We start from the raw sequence: 20,003 nt of genomic DNA on the forward strand, positions 1-20,003 counted from the left end.
ATACAGAAACAGTTAATTAACAAGTTAAACAAGTAGTACATCTGGCCCTTTGAGGACAGCCATATTACTAGTGTGGCCCTTGGTGAAAATGTGTTTGACACCCCTGCACTACGCTCTACCAACTGAGCTACTGCCACCCCAAAGTAGAAATAGTGGTAATGTAGTTTTGGTAGGTAAATAGAGTGATAGCAGTAGTAGTTACAGTAGTTGTTGTTCCAGAAACATCAGCATGGGTGCTAGAACAGCAACAGCAAAAGTATCTGCAATAGTGGTGCTACCATTAAGTTTGAAATACCAGTACTTTTTGTGGGTACAAATTTCACTTCTTGCCTTGCCAGTATCGCTCGCCTCTACTTGATGTCAGCCAGGAGGAATTCAATCTCGGAAATGATATCATGAATGATGCATAAGAAGGGAAAACGCATTTACCCTGGCGACAACACAATGAGCTGTTGTAGCAAACACCCTAATGGAAAAATATGAAGGTTAGCCTGATGAAAATATATTACCCAACACGCCATGCACTCGTGTGAAGGTTGTCCCACCTTAAAGCTCCGTCAGAGGACATAACCTTGGATTATTAAAAAGTCCACCTTCTTAAGTGTTGTTATGATACTAGGTTTGTCTTAGTTTTGCTGAGGCTAAGGCTGTATGCGTGTCTTCTATGTTAATAATGGATTTTTGATATGAGCTCCACATGAAATTTTAATCTCTTGAATATTAGCTCGCAGAGAGGAGATACAAAATCAAATCAGGGGTCGTGATTAAGCGGGTGAAGCGCATATCGACCTATTTAAATTCACATTAACCCACCATCAAAATGTATGAGGCGTGACAGTGATGGCGCACACACAATTTGGAGGTATTGTGTCTGTTTGGTGTAGTTAAGGTGTCGTCTCTGTACGCAGCAGAGAGACCATGGCTAAAATAAAATGTTAATATGCCTGGTGTTGTTTTATGGGTAAAAACTCGTCACCTGCATGTTAAATAGGCTATTTTTATGTCTGTAGGACGTTGTAGAGTGTTGCACCGTATGGCACTGGACTTATCTATCTCCATGGAGACGGCAAAAGCCCAAGTTGCGGGTCATATCTGTGGAGAGGTGAGTTTGTCAAAGTATTTTTTTAGCAATACAAAATCCAACAATTGAATGAATCCAAGATAAACAGCGTGCAAAGGAATAAGATCTCAAGCAGGTGCATAAGCGATAAGTTTAATGCTATACTGCGGAATATTTCAGGTAAAGCAATAACATTTCCACAGAGGCAAGCAGAAAAGTTACATAATGCACCTTTAATAAACATCAGCCTGCATGTTAATTACTACTTTTATGTCTGTGCTGTGTTTAGTGCTTTGTGTAGAATGTTACATTGTATGGCATTGGATTTATCTATCTCTATGGAGACGGGAAAATGCCACGTTGCAGGTCACATCTGTGGAGAGGTGAGCCCCAGCAAAGTAAAAATGTTTGTGTTTGTTAAGTGTGTTTTAGCAATAAAAAATCCTGCAGTTGAACGAATCCAAAGGAATACGATCTCAGGCAGGAGAATAAGGCGTTAAGTTTAATGCTATACTTTGGAATATTTCAGGTGTCCGTGAAGGTAAGCAGGTGGCGGACACTCCACTAGAAACGTTACATAACGCACCTTTGACAAAATGGAACGTAAGATGAGTAATAAAAGAAAAAACAAAAGTTCTTTTAAGTTAAGAATAAAAGCGTAAATACCGCGTTGTTGCATAAAAACGCCGTTTCCTTAAAAGAAATCACCTTCGCTTCTTCACATGCATCATTGTAAGTCTTTAAATGTCACATCTCAGGACGCCTTAAAACTCAGCTCAGAGCCAGAGGACTGAAAAGTGCCTTATGCTGAATGAATATTTCACCAGCTCCAGCAGCAGAGAGCAGAGAGCAGAGAGCAGCCGTTAGCGTAAAACAAAGGCCCACTGCTGCGTTAGCATATCCACCAACCTACAATACATCACATCACCACTTTTGTTCTTACGCTGCATCTATCATTTCAGACTAATGCAGACAAGCAAGCCATTCAACACAACCGGACAGATTGATTGACATTAGCGTGGATTTTAAGGCTTTTTGCTGTGTTGTTTAGCGAGAAAGTTTATAAAGTAGTGCCTCTGGGCTCTGGGATACGCTTAATTGTCATTGGCTTGGATTGGAGTCAAGGGAAGATTTTGCTATAGCGTAATAATCTTCCAGTAATGTGCCGCCATCGTCAACCAAAACTGCACTGAAGGGAATGTAAGTTTAAATTCAAGCATAAAGGGCACACTAGTTCTTGAGGCTGATTTCGGATTGTTCTTTTGTTGTGACACTTCACCCAATCAGCTTCAGATGTTCGTCTGGACGTTCCACCTTTTCCCAATCTTTTTCAGCGAGAGACATTCCAGATTGATGTGTAGAAGCCAATTCAGAGTGCTAATTCAATCTGACAATCTGGCAATCCAGGAACCATTGTGTAGAAAGACCAGTGCCTTAGTGGAGGCCTACTTTTCCCAGTTTTTTCCCTTCTTTTGTGTGTATTTTTGCGCAATCATAGTCCTTGTTCGAGATTGACCGATATGAGTTTACCATGGCCGATACCAATACCGAATGTTTAGAATCTAGAGAGACTGGTAGCCGATAAGTTCTGCCGATATTTTTCTGGGCTAATATGTGGGGCAGATTTTCATCATTTTCCCCAACTGATCAATTGTTGTTGTTGTTAAAATAAAGCTTTGTATGTATTCTTTTGACAGCAGGTCGGCCAAAACAAAATATTGGTTTGCGTTGGAGATTTAAGTCCGATAGCTGATGCACTAAAAAACGCAAATATCTGCCGAATATATCAGCCAACAGATACACCGCCTGTCCAAAAAAAAGGTCACACAAACATTTCGTTGGACCACCTTTACTTTCGCTGTGGCATTGTTTCGATTTCGCTTCTGCAAAGACACAACATTTATTTCCATCCAGTGTTGCATTAATTTTTCACCAAGATCTTGCATTGATGATGGTCGAGTCTGACCTCTGCACAAAGCCTTCTCCAGCACATCCCAAAGATTCTCAATGGGGTTAAGGTCTGGACTCTGTGGTGGACAATCCATGTGTTAAAATGATGTCCCATGCTCCCTGAACCACTCTTTCACAGTTTGAGCCCGGTGAATCCTGGAATTGTCATCCTGGAATATGCCCGTGCCATCAGGGAAGAAAAAATCCACTGATGGAATAACCTGGTCATTCAGTATATTCAGGTGCCAACTGACCTCATTCTTTGAGCACAGACTGTTGCTGAACCTAGACCTGACCAACTGCAGCAACCCCAACCTATTTGGCGACTTTTTTTTGGCCTTAGAGTGTACATCAGCCTATCTCTTTTCCTTGTTCGTACTTAAAACCTCCTTAAGACTTTCGCACAGTGTTATATTGCGCTGTGCTCAGGGCCCACGTACGGTAATTTGTATGTTTTTATTTAATCATATCGCACCAGGCTCGGGCCAAATTGAACACGGCACCAACCAATGAAACTCTAATCTCCGCACCTACGCTCTCCTTCTCCACTCTTTATATCTTCATAAGTCAGCTTTTGTGCCTTTGCAGAAACTCGGGACTAAGTTCTTAGTTTGGGAAAATGCTACGGGGAGGTTAATTAATGGAGATATTATAAGCCGCCATCTGTTGACGAGAGCTATCCATAAAAGATGAGGCACGGTGATCAGTCGACTTGTGCAAAATGGAGGCTCCGTTGTTGGGGTTGGCAGCAGGACTCTTGAGTGATGATGTTTTGGAGTAACCTTTGTGCTGGTAGATTTATTTTGAGAATTTTATGTGTTACTGGGCTCAGGTGATTGCATTCATTAACTTCGAGTCAGGCTTCGGCTCTGCTTCAACGCAATTAAATTAGTAAATGTTTGCGATATGCATAGTAGTGAGAATTTTAATGCAGAGTTGGTTTACAGCAACTAATGAGTTTTATTCTAATATAAGATAAGGACAAACTAGGCTAATGGTGCCTTAACTTTAGAAACGAAGTACCACCGAGTACCATCAGTGCTTTTGTCAGGTCACATCTACACTCTCATTTTAATATTTCAGTCTTGGATCCTTTAAACTTTTAACCCAGCAGAAATTAAATTGCAGTACTGAAATTGTGAATATTCAGATAGCGTGTTTTGTTCTTTCTGTTTCTGTGTTTTGTTTTTTGTTTTCTCCTCCGGCCATCCAGCATACAAATGTGGCATAATATTAAGATTGTTAAAAAGTCATAAAGCAAAACAAAGGTTAGGCGTATAGCCCAGAGTTTGTTTAGATTTCCTCCTACACTTATCTGTTTTCAATTTATACAAAGGAACATTGTAGGCAAAGCAGTAGCATCTCCATGGAGACAAGCAGGTAGTGGACTCTGTCAGAAAAGTTATGACCAATATAGATTGTTTATGTGGTCAGAAATGATATTGAATTGATATGTAAAGAGTTGGAATAGGTCTCTCGTTACAAAGAACTTCACCAACTGATACTCCCACTGAAAACATCCCTGTGGTTCTGCCTTATTCTGTTTATTCTTATGGTGTTAAAATACAATTAAACTGTAAAGATTGCAAGACAAAAATGGCATTTTTTTACACCATAGTAGTAGTAGTAGTAGTAGCAGCAGTATTAGCAGTAGCAGCAGCAGTAGCAGTAATAGCAGTAGTAGTTGCAGTAATAGCAGTAGTAGCAGTGGTAGTAGTTGTTGTAGTAGCAGTAGTAGTAGTAGTAGTTGCAGTAATAGCAATAGTAGTAGTAGCAGTTGCAATAGTAGCAGTAGTAGTAGTCGTAGTAGTAGCAGTAGCAATAGCAGTAGTAGCAGTAGTAGCAGTAGTAGTAGCAGTAGCAATAGCAGTAGTAGTAGTAGTAGTAGTAGCAGAAGTAGTAGTAGTAGCAGTTGCAGAAGTAGTAGTAGTAGCAGTCGTAGTAGTAGCTTTAGTAGTAGTAGCCGTAGTAGTATTTCCAGTGTTTAAAACAAAAGTTAGTCCAGTCGAAAATATTGCTTGCCACAATCTCTCCTCATCGCCTCACGGTTCATATTGCGTAGAACTGGCAGGTGTTTGTGGCTGTTTGTTTAAATATAATATGCTAATTGGACACAAAATGGCCGCCCAAGGTGATGCCACATACCTAATGACACTGCTTTGTTCAAGACAGACGGTTTGAATGGGGGAAGTAAATTTGGTTAGCTCGCAGCTAGCAGCATACGGAGCGCAGTGTCTCTTTCATTGTCCATGTGGTTGTGTGATTGAGCTTGTGTGGGTCAGAAGTGTTTGTGCATATGTTTTATAATGTGGATTTTTATGTCTTATGTGTTTCTGAGCCAAAGTGTCAGATGCTGGGACACAACATTGCCTACAAAGTGCCATCTGGTTGTGTGCTTTGATTTACATGAACCTAATACAAGCGACACAGATACGTTCTTTCTTTTTGGCATCACCGCCGCCAGATAAAGAGCGATAACATCCAGTCGATTCATGTGTGATTTTTGGAAGTTGGATGCCCCTCGTGAATGTAATGGTAAAATGAACTAATGCTTTTTAAAGACTTAGAACTAGGCCTGTCACGATAATTACTATATCGACTTGGCGCTCAATATATGTCAGTGAACTATTTAGAACAGATGTGTATCACTAACATAAAAGCTATATCTGAGGTAGTATTATACTGTGGCCATGATAAATGCAATAAAAAGAGTACTTACCCTATAACTACAGAATTTTGAGTTTAACATTACGTGTCTCTGCTCACTGTGTAATCATAGACTGTTGACAACCTTAACAAGAAGTAGTGCAAAGTACTGATACTGAAAAAAATACATAAATAGGACAAACTGAATCTTTTGCCTCGAACTGTCTTAATTAATCTTATCGTGCGTGAAGTACTCTGTTTTGTTACTTAGGTAAAAGTACAGGTACAGAGGCAAAAAGTTACTCAAATAAAAGTAAAAGTATCATGACAAACACCCGGAATATCTGAAATTAAATCTAATAAAAGTATTATGTATAGAAGTACTTGTGTGAAATACGTTTACTTTTTACTCTTAAAGCACAAGTGTTGTTTATTTGTTAAAGTGATAAAAGTAGAGATACTGATTAAAAAACAGTAACAATACCAATCAATTTATTATTTTTTTTGTATAAATTTTGTGTATTTATTTTTGTTTGCTTAAAGCCGAAACTTGAACTCGAAAACTTTAGTCGGGATGTTACCACGAACAGCTTAAAAGTAACCCCTCAAATCATATGAAAAGTACTTTTTACTTTGCAGTCTAGTTCAAAAAGGTAGTGTAGAGTAGAAAGGACATACTGCGCTCAAATGTAGTAAAAGTAAAATAGAAAGTACAGATACCTGCTCTCAAATGTAGTGGAGTAAAAGTATCCACTGTAAAATGTACTTAAGTAGAATTTTTAGGTATCTGTACTTCACTTAAGTGCAGTACTTTACTACTTTACTTGATTACCTTCCACCACTAGACTACTGATCAGTATTGACAGAACTGCTATTAATATCCTCTCCTTCTTAGGTTTGAAATGGACTTTGAAATCTTATTATTGTGACTATAGTACTTCCTGTACTACTTCTACTGCATATAAAACAACTCCCCAGTCCTGAAATGTCCAGCGAGACAGATCCAGCCCAGAAGCGCAGGGACACTCCGTTCTGTGCGGCGTTGGATATGATAAGGGGAAGTCTGCAGTCAAAGAGCCACTTGATAACAGACAGGAGAGAGAAGTGTTGAGGAAACATTTGACAAGAGCCTCTCCATAGAGCCGTGCGTGGCCCCCCTCCTCCCCCTCTTCCCCCTCTCCACAAAGCGCTCATCAAAGTCCGGTGCGCTGGCCGGGTGACTGCGCCTGCTGTTCTCCGACCAGCTGACTGTAGTTCTGACAGAATGATGGCTCCTTTGTAGAGCTATACCTTCCCGTCTGGCTCCTGACAAATTAAACTCTTGCTTTTGAAGTGAGTTGATGTGCCCATAAGCTCCTCTCCTGCCTTCATCTTGTTTCCACTTGGTTGGCCCGGTGCTTTTGCCGACTCAGGCACCCCCAGCAAAACTTCAAAATACACCACAACCCGTATAGGAGACAATAGGTATAGGTGCAATCTCGCTACAAGACGCTAACGGACCGAGCAGATAACACCGGCCCATTCTCTTTCGCTCTAATTGTGCTTCCGTGGGCCGCTGAGTAAAAGCAGCCAGCAGCCACGGAGCACCTATGGGAAGTTTGCGTAGCACCTTTCGTAGATAGAGCCATTCCTCGAAGCAACTTGTTTAAAACTATAAAACTTTATTTACAAGTTTCTCTGTCTCTCCTACTGTCTCAAACTGTTTTTTGCCATGCAGCGTTACCCAAACTGCTTAGCTGACTTCTTATAACCTAATAAAGTAAGTGATTGAATACGAACACGCAAAATGACCCAGTTTTCCTTGCAGATGAAAAGGAGTCTGGTTTCACGGAAATTACAATTTTGAGGGAGGATTATTAGATTTTTAGAAATGAAAATCAGATTTTTTTTTTTTTTTTTTTTTTGGATTAAACTTTAAAATTTACAACCAGAACTTTTGCTGTTTTGTCTTGTGTTCGCAAAGACCGTCAATGCAAGAACTTTTTTCATTAAATATTGTAGGACTTGAGCAAACAAAATAATATATTTTAAGGCAGAGTGCACCAGTAATCTGAGCAGAATTGAAGAAGTGGCTTGGATGAGCAGCGAAACGTCTTCAGTCCTACAACTTTTTGTCCAGTTGACAGATTTAAAATGTTTTCTTTTACTATGGATCATACTTGGATGACTGAGGGATTACACAGACATTTATTTTTATTGCGAAAAATGAACCAAAACCAATTGACAAAACAGACCACAAAAAACAAAACAACCCTAATAATTACCATTCATTGTCATAAACACTTAAAAAATATAGATCCTTTACAATAGACATCCTCCTTAGTAAATTCTAAAACAATGAAATTACAATCATTAGCAAAGCTGCACCTCACTATGACCCTACATTTGCCCTTAAGCTTCATAAATGCGTGTGATGCGTTGCCCGCGGTTACGGCTCATATCCGTGCGTGGCTTGTATCAGTTAAAATGAACGGAGCCTGGAGATCCCCCTGGGCTGAACCTGAGACTTGTAACACTGACGTCTCTGTTCCCTGCAGCATTGTCAAACCATCGCGTTCTGCTTTAATGTGCTCTATCTGCCTGTCATGTTCCCCGCCTCAGATCTGACTTCCCGCCAATCTGCGCTTTCTCTTCATTCTTACCTTTTAACCTCTAGCAAACTAATAGATCCTACACAATAGCTGCTAACAAATGGTAAATGTTCATGCTAGATCCGTGAGCGACACATCGGTTGGTCTACGCTTAAGTTTGGATATTGGTTTTCAGTTGATTGCCTATGCAGTTTGTCGCCATGTATGAAGATGTTTTTGCTCTAATTGAAGTGCCTAAACCTGGTCCAAAACCTGGTCCAAAACCTGGTCCTAACCTGGTCCTAAACCTGGTCCTAAACCTGGTCCTAAACCTGGTCCTAAACCTGGTCCTAAACCTGGTCCTAAACCTGGTCCTCACCCTGGTCCTCACCCTGGTCCTCACCCTGGTCCTAAACCTTGTCCTAAACCTGGTCCTAAAGCTGGTCCTAAACTTGGTCCTGACTCTGATCCTGACCCTGGTCCTGACCCTGATCCTAAACCTTGTCCTAAACCTTGTGCTAAACTTGGTCCCAAACCTGGTCCTAAACCTGGTACAACAGGGTACAACATAGTGTACTTATTACTTTTATTTAGTTTGTTTTTTTTACACACAAGCAGGTGAAAAATGTAGTTCACATCTTGTATTTCATTCACACTGGCAATTTTTCGCTAGTTTCCTCTCTGAGGGTAGCCTATACGCAACTATTTCTCATATTTGGAGATGCCCGTATCTTTGTTTCCTGCAACCCCGAAATGAATAGACAAAATTATTCGGTTGTTGTTTATAAATTCACACATTTCCTGGAAAAATCTCGTCTCAAGCTTGGTCAAATAGTTATATCCTAGTGTTCTTGTAACATCTTGTACCTGCCTCTTTCATGAGCAGTTTTCTGTCAGTCTGTGCTTTCTTCTCATTTTTACCTCCTCTCCTCTGGTTCCTAATCTGCGCCTCGTACCCCTGCCCGCGTCCCCCTCTCTGGCATAGTAATGTTCTCCGAAATTACAGTGAGGTAAACAGAGCAAGGTGTGGAAATGAAAAAGCAGCTACGGACCTGTCAGCTTCAGCATCGGGGCCATCTGTCAGCGGAAACGCCCCAGCGGCCTCCCGCACCCTCCTTCAGACTTGTCACGCACGCTGTTGGATTTCTCCTGTCCTCCTGGTGGTAAGGTGAAGAAATGACACTCGTTGAAAGGCCAGTGATGCTGCGAGCTGTTGGGTTAACCTTGTACAACCGTGGTCAGTGTTGTGAGGGATCGCCGGAGTAAAAATCAGAGGACTTATTCACTTATTCAGTTCAGTTCTGACGGTATGGATGCGTTTATATCACGCTCTGTCATTCTCAGCTTTATTTCAAGTTATATTTTGTGCCTGAAGCAAATGCAGCCTCAACCTGACTATGATAGACCTCTTTCCCTTGTCCTTATTTAAAGAATCCAAAAGAACGCAGGACCTTTTTAGATGTCTTTGCTTTGAGGGTGGTGATACATATCAGCACCTATGGCTTTTTAAATCTCTTAACTGCAATAAGACCATATTGATTTATCCATAAGCTTAAATTTCCCGAGTCTGTTCCTCTATATTTCACCTCATTGAACAACGTGTCCCTCTTTTTCTACTATTTGTGGTCGTCAGCATCGAACTGCTCATGTTTAGCCACTTTGACAGTCACAAACGCACTGGACAAGCTAAAAAGATGTGGCAAGTCATTCCAAAAAACATATTCACACAGTTACACACAATAATCTTAGCCTTTAACTTATTAAGATATGATTGAGACACAATGACAGTAAAGGGCTACGGTTGTCAAAAAACGCCAAACACATAGTTAGTTTTTAGTATTGACACACAAATAGACCAAAATTGGACCCTTCCTGAATAGTTTTGGCGCTTTCTATGTTAGAACTAAGAGACTACAGAGTAACGTTAACCCTATAGCGTCGGATGCTATTGCCGCCGATAAAGCGCGGTTGTGGACTTTCCATTACCGTAACTCCTCAACTAAGGCAAAAAAAAGGCAAAAGTACATGCTGGTACTTCCTTTAACATGATTTTTATTGCTAAAAAAAAGAATAAAAGTCTAGGCGAGCTATAATGGTCTATAATTTGCTCAGTCCTTAAAGGGTTAAAGAACACCTATTATGCTTGAGCCCACTATAAAGTTACGCTATAAAGTTATAATGACATCCTTGGATCATCCTGCTATAATTTGCACATTTTAAATCACATTTTCATCTGAAACGACTTAATAAAAGAAACCGGCCCAGTGAACTCCTCGTTCAATGTCCAGTGGGCGCTGACGTCGCTGTAAACGCCATCGCAACAAAGAGACGCGTAGCTGTTGGCACGTACGAGTAGCTGCACATCACGCGCCAAAATGACTACGCGACGCTACCGAACCCTACGTGTATCACCGATTAAGAAAATAAGTACAGAGCAGTAGTCGTATGCCGGTGGCGATGAAAAAACGAGTTGACTGGCAATATGGCAGCTAAAGATTGATCAAATATACACAAATCACTCCAAAAACAACTTTGAGAGGGTAAATGAGAAAGGAAAACAACTAAAACACGGTTAAAAGCTGTGAAAAGTCGAGTTTTGCATATTAGGTCTGTCTTAAACTATTTTGTGTTGAAAATGACATTCAAATCTGTTATTATCATCGTGACATCAAGTCTGTTCCTTCTTAATATTGAAATGGAGTTATTGAAATTTTTAGAGAGTGGTGCCCGTCCCCTACCATGATTTATAATAATTGGCGTCTATAAAAGTAAAATGGCATAATTCAGCTGTTCTATAATCGCCAGTGTAATTTGAAAATATACCCAGGTACCACCTCAGTTATGGATTCATTCAAAGCCTGACAGCGTAAAGATGACATTAAAGAAAATTAAATTTGGTTGAACTATCCGTATCCCCATCCCGTCCCCGCTCCCCCCCCCCATTCTCGCTGCTCCTCGGTAACCTTCTCATCTGAGTATTTAGGGCTTTGTGATGCGTGGAACCATCAAAGTGAAAACCTAACGTATACTACCCATAATTCCCCTGCAAATGAAGACCTCCCCCATTCACACATTAACCTCCATATTCCTCGCTCGTCTCATGCGCCGTGGAAAAAAAAGCGCTTTCATTCAGTCTCACGTAAACTCGTAGGCTTAGCCCCGTGAGTGAGTGAGTCAGTCGGCACCGGCGCTTTGATCCGACCTCCTGTCTTGCATCGGGAGAAGCCTATTTGACATAATCCTGAAAAACATGGTCTCCTCGCACATCCAATGAAACTCAAAAGGGAGTCGCAGCTGCAAGCCTCCGCACACCAAAGGGACTTAGCCGCCACTGACACGTGTACAGTCGATTTCTACCGGCAGATTTAATTAAGCCTCATTCACTGCCAAATCCTGTGTTATACAAACTCTACTGAGCTTTCTCAATGGAGCCCCAACCTGCCCTCAGTCCCCACTACGCATGATAGAGGTATTTGATCACGCAGCCACTTATGCTAATCTAAGGTGTATGGATTTTGTATGTGTATATTTAAAACGTGTTCGTGGATTTACATTGGAAAAAGATTACGTGAAGCGTCGTCATGCAGTCGCGCTAACAAAAATGAACATAGCAGTAGACTTTTTTTTTTCAGGCGTGCATTCTTTTGGCAATAACACATTTTTGACAGATAACATAGTAGATTTAGCTAAAGTGAAAGTATTTTTTTATAACAGTATTTCAATTGTTACCTAGTTAAGCCCATGGACTGTATCATAGCAACCGAAGAGCCAATCTGGAGAGAGGCTGTTGAAGGTGCCTGCACTTAATGTTGCTAATGCTAAAGAGAGACCTCAGGGAAAGAAGCCATCTGATTTACCTGTTATTAATGTTCATATCTTGATTTACGGACACAATAGGAAAATAAAAATACCAGCAGTCACACAGAGAGGGGCTGTGGTTTTCCAATAGAAAGTGAATTGGAGCCGATGGAGCCGGAAGAGCACCCTCTCTCCAGGACCTGTACGTCTCCAGGACTCGGGGGCAAGCAGACTGTATAGCAGCTGACACCTCTCACCGTGGACATGGACTAACTGAGCCACTTTCCCTTTCGCAGGAGGCTACGTTCCATTTGGACCAGAGCCTCTCATCATAAGAACAGTTTCTTCCCTCTGCTGTTGGTCTCATGAACACTTTGTAATATCTGTACCATTGACAGGGGTGTTAAACTCATTTTCACCGAGGGCCACATCAACAAAACAGTAGTAAGTAGTAAGTAAGTAGTGTAGGATAAATGTAACTAAACGTAACCAAATGTAATGTAAAATAAATGCAACTACTTTTTAATCTTGTTAAGTAACCGTTTCTATGTTTATTACTTATTTAAGTTAGAAATATTGCATATGGATTTGCATAGATATGAAAAAATGGCTGTGTATCTCCTGATAAACTGATATTTTAAGACAGTCATACCTTTTAATTTACTTTGTTGCGGGCCACATAAAATGATGTGGTGGGCCACATTTGGCCCAGGGGCCTTGAGTTTGACACGTGCTTTAGAATATCTGCACTAAACTGGACACTTTACAATACCAGTTACCTTAATAAGCCATGTTTGCACTGCTGTTCTGATGATGTTGTTGTATATATGTACTTCTGAGTATTTTATTTTATTTTTAAGCATATCTTTTTTAAATTTATGCATGCCCTTATTGTACTTTCAGTGTTTTTTTTTATTGCACTTTATCACCAAAGAAAGTTCCTAGTTGGTGAGCCGTGTTCACTGACAATGGCAATAAAAGTCTTCTGATTCTGATTCTGATGCTCACTTCCTACTTCGAACGTGGCGGATTAGCAGGTTGGCTATGTTCATTTATATATACAGTCTATGGTTAAGCCTGCATGTCCTCCTTGTGTCCATACATATCGTCCTATCAGTGAGTATCGTAACAGTTGCCATGTCCTGTTTCTTATAAAAAATAAAAAATGACACCAGATGCCCCTCCTGATGAAATCCATTCCAGTTATCGAGCTTTGACATCAGCACAGAGGCTACTAGCTTTAAACTTTATGTAGTCAGATCAGGCAACTCTTTGACAGACACGGAAGCAATCCATCATCATCACTGCAACAGAGAGATGGAGCTAACCCCAAAACAACCAAATTGCATGTCTTTAGTTATCTCTCCGCTTCCAGTAGGAGTAAATGGTTAACTGAAAAAGAGCTGGAGTTTTGCTGCTTTTAGATTAGCGAGGAAACGGTGGCGGTGTTCTCTGCACAGCCTTTAATCAGATCAAACGTGTCCTGTCAGATAAGATGACTAATTAATCAGAGGAGGGAACTGGCTCTCCTCTGGCAGACGGAGAGAGGGAGAGGTAGAGTCACTTCCTCTCTACCTCCTCCTCCTCCTCATCCTCCACCACCTCTTCCTTCAACATCAACTCTCAACAACAACAAACCCAAAGACATGAGACAGGGAGACAAGATCCGCCCCTGGCAAGTCACACAGTCTATAAGGAGTCTAAAGACGCTGTTTACATGAACTGCAGCAACGAAAGTGTCTTCCCAAAGCTCCAGCTGAGAAGAAACACGCAGCCACTTCAACTCTGCACAAGAAAGTACATTTCATTATACGTAGACTATGTTTTAGATTTTGTTTACTTACTTACCAGGAGTGGCGTTGGTGTAGTTGGTTAAGCATTCACCTATAAACCAGAGGGTAGCCAGTTTGATCCCCACACGAGCATGAACGTTTGTCCACTTCAGACACGTGAAAGTATAAGACTGGTAACGTTGTAGGATTATCACTCTTTTCCAGCTCATTTGTCATAGTATGGCATTAAATTTTACGCGAAGACAAGCGTGCGGTGCTGCTAGGTCTAGTTACAGGTCAGATCTATGGAGAGGCGACCTACTTGCGTTACATAAAGATTACACTTTTTTGTTGTAATTACTTTGTGTCCGAAATGTGTTATACAAATAAGGCAGTCAAAGTGTTTTACATCAAGGAATCATCCATTCACAAACACACTGGTGGGTAAAGTGTCTTGCCCAAGGACACAATGACAGTATTTTTCTGTGGAAGCTGAGATTCGAACCACCAACCTTCTGATCAGTGAAAAACTGAGCTACTGTTGCCCATAGTCATTTGTTGTTAATGTTGTTACACAGTTATTGCAGAGACCGTTCTGTGTATACTGTATAAAGGTGTGTACCTGCAGGTTGATGTTTGGGGCTGATATTAGTTGATGTCTTTATTTGTTGTTGGCTTATTTCCCAGATGTCGTTGTGTTTTTGTTTTTTTGTTTTTTGTCCTGATGGCACTTTAAAGTTTCAACTTAACAAGAAGAAATGAGAAGAATCACTTTTAATGGCTGCATTTTACCTATACATGAAATTGTAAAGTGTAGTTATGTGTGAGGAAATGGACTGTAATGAGATACTTTCACAGCAGAATCTGATTTGTAGTAAAACTTGTAGTACTAGTAGTAGTAGTTGTAGTTGTAATTGTAGTAGTTGTAGTACTAGGAGTTGTTGTAGTGGTTGCAGTAGTAGTAATATTAGTAGTAGTTGTAGTTGTAGTAGTTGCAGTAGCAGTAGTAGTAGTAGTTGCTGTAATAGTAGCAGTAGTAGTAGCTGCAGTAGTAATAGGCAAAGAACAATAAAATGCCAAGATACTCTGTCTAGCTAGTATTAAATGCCAGGGAGAAGAGGTGGGTTTTCAGTCTAGTCTGCATTAAAGACTGCAAGTATAGTAATAGTAGTAGTAGTTGGGGTTGCAGAAGTAGTTGCAGTAGTGGTAGTAGTGGTAGTAGGTAGTCATTGTAGTAGTATTTGTCAATTTTGTGAAGTAGAAGTGAAAGAACTAGCTGGTATTATAAAAACATCACAAGAACAAGTACACAGTATATAGAAGTCAGACAGGTCCCAATGCAAATACCTAGTTATTCCCATAGACATATACAGATGAAGTAAAGTTTCTTCTGATCTCATCACTAAGTAGATCCCTGTTGGTTGGTGCAGCGTGTGATGGCAGCTCAGAGACTGCTCCAGATGTTGTACAGTGGAGCTGATTGGGCCAAGCTCCTCGGGCTCTGCCTGACACCAGCTGTGTCGCTCCTCCTCGATCGCAGCAGCCCCTGGGCCATACACACACAACCACTGTCGAACAATGCTCGCTACAAGACTTCTCCTTCACTAATACCAGCTCCTGTTTAGTATGTTTAAACACAGTTACACCAGCTTAAAAAGGCACATAGCCGGCAGGAATGAATTGGAAAATAAAACTCTACAATCAGCCATAACTTCATGCTAGTTAATAATGTCAAGTTACCATCAGTTTCATTTTAGTGTTTAAGTATCATTAACATAAATAGACACGTGCATCGAGTTATACTGTGCAAATGTAATACCAAATCACAAATAAAACCATTAAATTCATTACACACACGCACAACAAAAAGAAACGATATACTGCCCTCGCCCACCCATCCTTCCCTCCCAACATACCCCAAACCTCCCACGCCTCCCACCCCCACATACATCCACAAGATTCAACAACAAACAATTCACTCGCATCTATCCACGTTCAGTCGCATCCATCCAAACGCACAAACACACACACTGTTCCAGCAGGTCATACCATAGCAGAGTTTTTCATTATTGTTTTAGTTGAGTCTTTTCCAATGCAATCAAGCACGAAGTTCCAAATTTGGCAACAAAAAAAGATATTTCCTTGCACCTGTTTCCAAGATTAGACGGCGTGTGAGTGTTTCAGTAGTTGCGACAGAAGCTCTAAAATTGACAATGGCGTAGTTGTCAATTGAAGGTGGTTAGCGTATATCATAAATGTGTTCAAAATGGTGTTTGTTTTGTAATTTTATACATTTTTTGCCCACATAGGGACACGTTCTTCCTCGGCATTTGCCCGTCTTTCATTCATTGGGTATGGGAAGTAAAAGCTAGCTGTTACAATTTGCATAATATGTCATTTTAAATCGTTAATTAATATGCTAACCGTGCAATGTTTTCATCATTGTAAAACCCGCGGATAGTTGTTGTGATGTACGAAGAACCACAATGTTTTCCCTGATCGTGTCTAATATATTACCCTACTTTATACAATGACATTCATGCTATGATCTATTGAAATGTCATTAAGCCCAAGTTAGCGCTTAAATACTTATCAATAAACACATAATTCACACTGTGTTTTTCTTGTGTCTTCCCGTAGCAACAAGAGCAGGACCCCACCAACCTGTACATCTCCAACCTGCCCGTATCCATGGATGAGCAGGAGCTGGAGAACATGCTGAAGCCTCTGGGTCATGTGATCTCCACGCGGATACTGAGGGACGCCAACGGGGTCAGCAGAGGGGTCGGCTTTGCGAGGTAAGAGCTTATTTACACTGTTTGGACTGTTTCAGGACCTAAAATTGTTTCTGTTGTTTTGGTCATGAACCTCAAATGTTGAACTTTCGCATTATGCTCACTGAAACATCGTTATAGCAAGTAGCATTAGATTTGGGGACTGAATAGGGCCATTAGCAGAGTTTTAGTACCCTCTTAAAACAAGATTAAATCACTTTCCACGATCAGCTTTCCGCAGCCATATTTGCCACACTATCAACTTCCTAACACAGCACAAACTGACTGTGGAAAATAGGACAGGCTGTACATAGTTGGACTCCTAGGTAACAATTTGAATTTTATTTTGAATTAACTGAATATAATACACTGTTTGACCAAAAAAAAAAAAAGTCGCCAGTCGACTTAACAAATCAAATAGGTTGGGGTTGCTGCAGTTGGTCAGGTCTAGGCTCAGCAACAGTCAGCTCAAAGATGGAGGTCAGCTGACACCTGAATATACTGAATGACCAGGTTATTCCATTTTCCATATTCTGCAGAGGTCAGACTCTACCATCATAAATGCAAGATCTTTGTGAAAAATTAATGCAACACTGGATGGAAATAAATCTTGTGACAATGCAGAAGCGAAATCAAAACAATGGCGCGGCGAATGTGTGCCGTAATCAAAGCTAAAGGCGGTCCAACAAAATATTAGTGTGTGTAACCTTTTTTTTTGGTCAGGCAGCGTAGAACTCAAAGTGTGCAGTTTTGCTAGGTGAAAAAATAATTCACATTTTAAGGCATATGCATTGCTGTGGACATGATCAAGAGTTGGTCGATCAAGAGGCAGGATAATCTGGATATGAAACGGAGAAGTTGAATTACCATTAGTACCGGGTTGTGAGATATGAACATTCAAATATTGTGGTAGTATTTTCCATTCAAGTCTGTCCCTTTCTTGTTTAATCTAAACTAATTCTCCCTACAAACACTCCACAAAGAAGCTGGAGGTGTGCGTAGTACGGGAATGCAATGGAAAATCTCCCAGCATGCATGGTTTATAGCAGTATCTAAGCTCATACGAACAAAACAAACAAAAAACTTCCAACTAAGTAAGTTTAATAAATATTAAACAGTATTTCTTCCAGTATTCTTCACCTATGTATATTTATACGTGTTAAAATGTATCCACTTACAATGCCCTCTCCAACACGGCCACACACATCCACGGACACAGGCAATTACCCAGTACAGTAAGCCGCCTCGGGCTCATTCCTGCCGCGGAGCATATCACTTAGCAGTTTATTTCTTTCTCCACTTAGAAAACTTTCCACTCCGCCTTGTTAATCCCCCAAGTCATAAACCTGCTCTGTCCTTGTCCTCTGCAGCAGCCGCCATAACGTAGGTCCGCATTTCTCGCCTCCAAGTACCTCTCCCGTTTACCCATAGGAACCCGGCAACGACAAACCCGCTACCATCTTGTAGGGATTTTTCTTAATCACCGAAAAAGTCTTCACCAATTCCCTGATCTGTTACTGCAGGTTACAGCAGGACAGACCTCCAACGTACATAATCAACACGAGTAGCTTGGGCGCAAATACACACCAGACCTAGCTAAGCCTCCCGTGGAACGACAAGCAGAGCGCAGCGTCGGCCTGCCATGAGCCACCTGTTCCAGCAACCATGATGGAGGTTTAGGGACAGGAGTGTGAAACTGCGGCCCGGGTGGAGAGAAGTAATCATAAAGGTTATTATAAGGAGAAATTATATAGGCAGAGGTGCTGGAACCAGGTGGGAATGAGACTAGAGCGGTAGAGATGAGTTCACCTGTGTAATGGAGAAAGTAGGTAAGATAGGTTTGTGTTCTTTGATGAAAAAGTCATGTTATTTCAGATTCAATAGTTTGTAGACACGTCTTACCGACAGCTTGTTTCGTGTGATTTCAAGTGCTTGTTGAGATTTGTAAGTCTGTATCTTTGAAATGTCTAGAAGCTTGATGTTTAATAACTGTACGGCAGCAAATTGTGTTCAAATATCTTGGTCAGTTTTTTTTTTTCCCCCTTCAATCAAACGTGCTGAGCGACCTCGGGGAAAGACGGCGCCTGATTTGTTGGTTATTAATGTTCATGTTTTGATTTATGGACACAATAGCGAAATAAAAACCCCAGGAGCTCGTAGAACGTGTTAATATGAACATTTCAAGACCAAAATGACAAGTTTGACAGCAGCAGTTACAGAGAGAAAGGCAGCAGTTTTTCAGTAGAAAGTGAATTGGAGCCAGAGTCGATGGAACCGAAAGCGCGGCAAAGCTCACTTCCTGTTTGGATTGCGGTGGCTAGCAGGTTAGCTATGTCATTTATATAAACAGTCTATGGTTATTACTGTGCTTACCTCTACACAAATGTAACTTGGCGCCAACTGTTTGTCTCCATGGAAATAGAGACACCGTGGAACATATCAGGAAAAGTAACAACATCTCTTTTTAGACAAAGCAGGTTGTAGAATCTCCACCAGAAAAGTTACATATTGTGCATGTTAAAGTAGCATACTCCCAGAATATCCATCCACAGATTTTCAACCAGACATTCTCGTTGTATTCTCACTGTATATATAAATGGACATTGCTAACCTGCTAGCCGCGGCGTTCCAAACTCGACACTGTCTGGACTCGTCATTCCACTATTGTGCTGGTAAATCAACGTATGAACATAAATAACCGACAAATCAGGCTTCGCAACCTTCTTTCCCCGAAGTCACAACGGGTTTGATTGACAGTGTTGCTAAACTGCTCCATGCTAAACCAGAGGTGCGGGTGGGAAGGGCCAACAGCCTCGCTCCAGATTGGCTCTTTGGTTGCTATGATACTCGTGGTTGGAAATCCAAATATGGAATTCAGCTCTAAATTCACCCTTATAACTGCTCGCCTCGATGAGCTTCATTTGACTGGAGCCGAACACTATGGGTGACGTCACACTCTCTTAATCCACTTCTTCATTGTGGTACATAACTAACTTTAGCAAATTTGTACAGTGTGGGGAAAAAAGTGTTGCGTGTGTGCATGTATAATATATAGTAAATCAATGTGAAAATAACAGGTTGCTATGTTGGCTCTATATAGTAACTACATTGTCACCTCGTACCACATACACATTTGTGCTATAGTCTGAGACAAAAGGTGTAGTTATTAAGGTAGTCTGTTCTTTGTTCCAAAATGGCCTCCTACAGTTTAAATGCCACATCACAGTCAGTGTACCTGCTGAGTGGGCGTTTATCATCAGCTTCCTGCAGAATTTCAGAGAGGAGAGAGTCGCAGGGTTAGTTGAAGATGACTAACACCAGCCAATGTGAAAATACATATATTCTGCGAAAGTGGAAGATATTGTGCTGTGGGTGAACAGAGAAATAAAGCCAGGGATGAAGAATGAATCAGGAAACTACTGAGGGGGGCATT

At 40.9% G+C, this 20,003-nt stretch overlaps 1 protein-coding gene across 3 annotated transcripts in view; it reads left to right on the top strand.

Annotated features, from left to right (window-relative positions):
• rbms3 (RNA binding motif, single stranded interacting protein) overlaps positions 1-20,003 on the top strand; it is a 376,836-nt gene that overhangs the window by 234,743 nt on the left and 122,090 nt on the right. For all 3 annotated transcript variants that reach the window (XM_055225567.1, XM_033975024.2, XM_055225568.1), the window contains exon 5: positions 16,437-16,594. In XM_055225567.1, the coding sequence (XP_055081542.1) occupies positions 16,437-16,594 (158 nt within the window). The remainder of the gene's footprint in view (positions 1-16,436; positions 16,595-20,003) is intronic.

This window comes from Periophthalmus magnuspinnatus, chromosome 11 (genome assembly GCF_009829125.3).
Source record: "Periophthalmus magnuspinnatus isolate fPerMag1 chromosome 11, fPerMag1.2.pri, whole genome shotgun sequence".
Classification (NCBI taxonomy): domain Eukaryota; kingdom Metazoa; phylum Chordata; class Actinopteri; order Gobiiformes; family Gobiidae; genus Periophthalmus; species Periophthalmus magnuspinnatus.